This window comes from Penaeus chinensis, chromosome 34 (assembly GCF_019202785.1).
Source record: "Penaeus chinensis breed Huanghai No. 1 chromosome 34, ASM1920278v2, whole genome shotgun sequence".
Lineage (NCBI taxonomy): Eukaryota > Metazoa > Arthropoda > Malacostraca > Decapoda > Penaeidae > Penaeus > Penaeus chinensis.
This window is the reverse complement of record NC_061852.1, coordinates 17,629,398-17,634,397: the sequence shown is the minus strand read 5'-3', so window position 1 is coordinate 17,634,397 and position 5,000 is coordinate 17,629,398. Positions and strand designations below refer to the sequence as shown.

Here is a 5,000-nt window from a genome sequence, read left to right as displayed (position 1 = left end):
TTTGTATGTGTATCTGTGTGTACATGTGTGAAAATTAGAATCTGACAGCAAATCAGACTCTTTATATATTGCTCTCATTAACTTCCACGTAAGACACGCCCTGGTTAGACTGTAAGTCTGTTTTATAGATGACTGTCAATTTGCTGCGATAAGTACACTGCTTGAGTTAAGCATTCTTTTACGCTTTCATGACCCATTCGGAAGGTTGCTCATAATTAGCTATCCAGATGGTGGAGATAGTTGAGTATGAAAATCTTTTGCCATTAACACTGAAATTGCCTAATGAAAAAAAGCTCAATGAAAATTATTTTTTTCCTTTATTGCTTTGAGGATTAATTGCTTTACTTATTCATTTCTGAATTGTTTTGTGGAACATTTTGGGGGATTTTTTGGTGGGTAAAATGTTTAGTTAAGATAATGAAAATGTGATTTATTGCGGGGGGAAGCATACCATCCATTCTAATTTTTGAGGACAACAACAGCTTTGTGAATACTTAAATCCACCATTGAAGAACAGTACTGTTGAGTATATAATTATTGTAACCTTTTGTAGTTAAGATTTCGGCTTTCATTGATTTCAATTACTTAATTTGGGATGCCATTGGTATTTGTGTGTGTGTGTGTGTGTGTGTGTGTGTGTGTGTGTGTGTGTGTGTGTGTGTGTGTGTGTGTGTGTGTGTGTGTGTGTGCGCGTGTGCGCGTGCGTGTTTGTTTGTTTGTTTGTTTGTTTGTTTGTTTGTTTGTTTATTTGTTTGTTTGGTTGAATGTGTTGTTTGTTGTTTTTATATATACACATTTATATGATTATATATGAATATGTATATATAAAATCATATAAAAATATATATATATATATATATATGAATTTATTTATTTATTTATATATACACAGACATACTTAACACAAGTGTTAATATGTGTACAGACGTTATCTTTGTGAAGGGAGCAAGGTGTCAGAATTTAAAAATAGTCATTAATATCAGTATTACACATTTGTTATTTTGCTGTGTATGTTTCCTGAATGTTTCTCAAGGAATAGAGGGTGTAAACACTTGAACTGTGGTGGTGGCTCAGACAATGCAGTACATCAAGGGAGGTGATTGCAGAACATTTTTTCTTTCTTCTTTCCTCCAGCTGCATATCTGTAAGAAAAAAAGTTTCCTCTTTTGTGTAAATGAATGTACACTTGGGGATATTGCAGTGAATTTGGTTTGGAAAATCCATATTGTATAAGTATTTATTCAGTGGTGGACATCTTGTATATATTTTTTCCTTTCCTTCTTTATTTTTTCTTCTCCTTTGTTCCTGTGATTGTTCTTTGATGTAAGAAATAAAAAGGCAGATCTCCCAAAAGAATCCAGAGGAAGTATCTACCTGACTGAATCCTCCTATGAATCTGTATTGGATGCTGCTTAACAGAAGAGTTTGCATAATGCCATTTAATTCTGTCCTTGTTATTGTTCGACCTCTTGGTCTTCTGAGTCACCAACTTAGCAATGATTTCTTCCGATTGCAGTTCGATTCCATTCCTTCTTTTCAGCTGCTGTTGCCTTAGTAATGTATTAATGCTTGCCAGATTTATAAAGAACATACTGTCAGTGTGTGCTAATTGTGTGAGGACAATTGCCCAACACACTCTTGTTATTTCTCTGCTGAGAAAATAGCCAGATGAAAGATTTCATAAATGTATCTGCTTAACTGTGTAAATTGAAAATGAAAATAAAGGTTTAAAGTCTGACTCATTTATTAATGTCCAGAAGTTGATCTTTGTGGAATTTTCCCAATTTCATCATGGGAAGATCTGGCTTCCTTAATTGTGGAGAAATTAAAGTCAACATTGGCATTGAAACATTAAATGTAGGAAAGAATTCTCTTCCATATATAACACTTGCATCTTCAACATTTGATTTGTCTTGATTGATTGATTATTTCTATGGATTGTGGGATATACTGCTACTGTTGATAATACTGACAGTATAATCATGATAACATTGGTTATGACAATGTTAATAATATTAATTATAATAATCATAGCATTAATGGCAGCACTCATGTTAATGATAACAAAGACAATGATAATCATATTATTAGTGATAATGATAGTTATAATAATGCTGATCATGCTAATAATAATCATGATAATGATGACAGTCATTAAACTGCAATAACTGAAATAATAATAATCATGATGAAAATGAAGAAACAATAACAATGCTATTAACCATGTAATGATGAACATGATGATAATGATAATAATCATACTTGCATATTTACAATAATATGATTATATTATAGATACTGAAATGGATTATAACACTAATACTGATTGTGGTAATGATAATGATAATGGCATTATGACAGATGATACCTAAAATAATGAGTAAGTAATAATGATGATGATGATACTAATAACAATAATATCAATAATAAGAATGATAATAGAGAAGTTGATGATAACAGTAATGGAAATGGTCACTTTGATTGTGATTTGATAATTGGTAATGGCTAAAAGTAAAAATATATAAGTATATTGATAATACTATTACTTTTCTTTTTGGTGCTGTCATTGTCAGGCTTGATGATATAACCTTTAACATCACCATTACTGTTAGTGGTGTTAATGTGTTCAGAATCAGATTTCTATACTTAATGTTATTTTTTATCATAATTTTATAATTTCACCACTAAAAGGAAGTATTACTGTTACTATCATCATTATCATTATCTTTACAGTTAATATTGTCATTTGTATAATGACTGTTATGATATATGTTATGTGGATACTGACCTTTCGTGCTGATCTCTGAACATATGTAATCAATTAGCTATCACTGTAATCATTTCTGTTTGAGCAATCAAGGTGAGGAATTTCCTGAAAAGGATAATCATGGATTAAAATGTTTGGAAGGGATGTTCAGATTTTTTAACTTGTTTTTTCCTCTTTGATTTCAGAAATATTGAAGATAGCGAGCCATTTTATGATCCTAGATATCCCAGAAGTAAAGGTAAGGTTATTTAATAATAAACATATATAATTTTTTTTTCTTAAATTTTATAATTTATTTCTGAGGCATGTCTTTAGGTGAAAGTGCATGCCAAGTGGAAATACATTCCTTCTGTTTATTTATAATAGGTAAAATTACTGACAGCTGTCAAGAGTTTATACTTGTTCTTTTATTAGCAAAGTCCTAATGGATGATTCCTGTTATTAGATTTATAATACACAGTGTCAGTTATTAGTTTTCTGTGTTCTTTTTTTTTTTTTTACTGATGTCAGCTTTGAATTATTTGCCGGTAATTGACCTTGTTGTGATGCAGGGGAAGGCTTTAAGTTGGCAGACTACATGACACCAGGTGAGGGCGAGGACAAAGGGCCTGGAGGGCAGGAGGGGCCAGGGGAGCACAGGCCAGCAAGAGGCCGGGGGTCCAGGGGGAAGTTCAGGGGTCAGGGTCGCTACATTGACCCAGAGTTGAATGGTAAGTTTTATCCTTCTCTTCCTGTTCTTCCTTATTCTTTAACTACTAGATGTCCTTCCTCCTCCTTTTCTTTTCCCGCCCTTCCTCATCTGTCCTCTTCTTGCTCTTTTTTCCCTTTTTCTTCCTCCTCCTCCTCCTTTTCTTCCTCTTTCTCTTTCTCTTTCTCTTTCTTTCTTCCTCCTCCTCTTCCTCCTCCTCCTCCTCTTCTTCTTCTTCTTCTTCTTCTTCTTCTTCTTCTTCTTCTTCTTCTTCTTCTTCTTCTTCTTCTTCTTCTTCTTCTTCTTCTTCTTCTTCTTCTTCTTCTTCTTCTTCTTCTTCTTCTTCTTCTTCTTCTTCTTCTTCTAATTCTTCTTCTTCTTCTTCTTCTTCTTCTTCTTCTAATTCTTCTTCTTCTTCTTCTTCTTCTTCTTCTTCTTCTTCTTCTTCTTCTTCTTCTTCTTCTTCTTCTTCTTCTCCTCCTCCTCCTCCTCCTCCTCCTCCTCCTCCTCCTCCTCCTCCTCCTCCTCCTCCTCCTCCTGCTCCTCCTCCTCCTGCTCCTCCTCTTCCTCCTCCTCCTCCTCCTCCTGCTCCTCCTCCTCCTGCTCCTCCTCCTCCTCCTCCTCCTCCTCCTCCTCCTCCTCCTCCTCCTCCTCCTCCTCCTCCTCCTGCTCCTCCTCCTCCTCCTCCTCCTCCTCCTCCTCCTCCTCCTCCTCCTCCTCCTCCTCCTCCTCCTCCTCCAACTCCTCCTTCTCCTTCTCTCTTCCTTATCCTCCTTCATCTTCTTCTTTTTGTTATTATTGTCATCTTCCTCCTCTTCCTCCTTCTCCTTGCCCTTCCCCTTCTCTCTTCCTCCTCCTCCTCCTCCTCCTCCTCCTCCTCCTCCTCCTCCTCCTCCTCCTCCTTCTCCTCTTTTTCCTCCTCCTCCTCCTGTTTCTCCTGTTTCTCCTCAGTTTCCTCCTCCTCCTCCTCCTTCTCCTCTTTTTCCTCCTCCTCCTCCTGTTTCTCCTGTTCCTCCTCAGGTTCCTCCTCCTCCTCCCTCTTCATCTTTCTTTTCCCTCTTCATCCTTCTCTTCCTACTCCTCCTCCCTCTTCATCCTTCTCTTCCCTCTTCATCCTTCTCTTCCTCCTCTTTCTCCTCTTCTTTCTCTCTCTGTATCTGTGATTTTTTAGGTCAGAGGTTCAGTTTAGCAAGCATCTAATGGAATGAAAAAATATCAATATTGTGTGCTACAGTCCATACTGCCATTTTCTGTTAGCAGGCCCTGTTATTAATTTCACCCCTTTGAACCTCCAGCACAGAAGCATGAGGAGGAAATCATGGCTGAGCTTGACCCGGATGCGGTCTTTGGCCGCAGGAGGATTGAGGGCCATGGGGACTCTTTCACCATCTCTGTCTCCAACACCACTCACAGCTCTGCTGGTGAGAAAGAATCAGAAGTACTTGGTAATGTCTGGATTTTTGGTTTTAGCAAGTAGTTCATTAGTTTTTTTGCTTTTTCTCTTGTGCATTTGGGCTCAAAGATCTTTTGAGCTCTATTATCAGG

At 36.8% G+C, this 5,000-nt stretch overlaps 1 protein-coding gene across 3 annotated transcripts in view; it reads left to right on the top strand.

The window, feature by feature from the left end:
- The window catches only part of LOC125043557 (filaggrin-2-like), an 18,129-nt gene that overhangs the window by 3,776 nt on the left and 9,353 nt on the right, over window positions 1–5,000 (top strand). For 2 of the 3 annotated variants that reach the window (XM_047639752.1, XM_047639750.1), the window contains exons 4-6: window positions 2,953–3,005; window positions 3,319–3,477; window positions 4,751–4,900. In XM_047639752.1, coding sequence (XP_047495708.1) covers window positions 2,953–3,005; window positions 3,319–3,477; window positions 4,751–4,900 — 362 coding nt within the window. The remainder of the gene's footprint in view (window positions 1–2,952; window positions 3,006–3,318; window positions 3,478–4,750; window positions 4,901–5,000) is intronic. The other variant, XM_047639751.1, reaches the window with a different exon arrangement.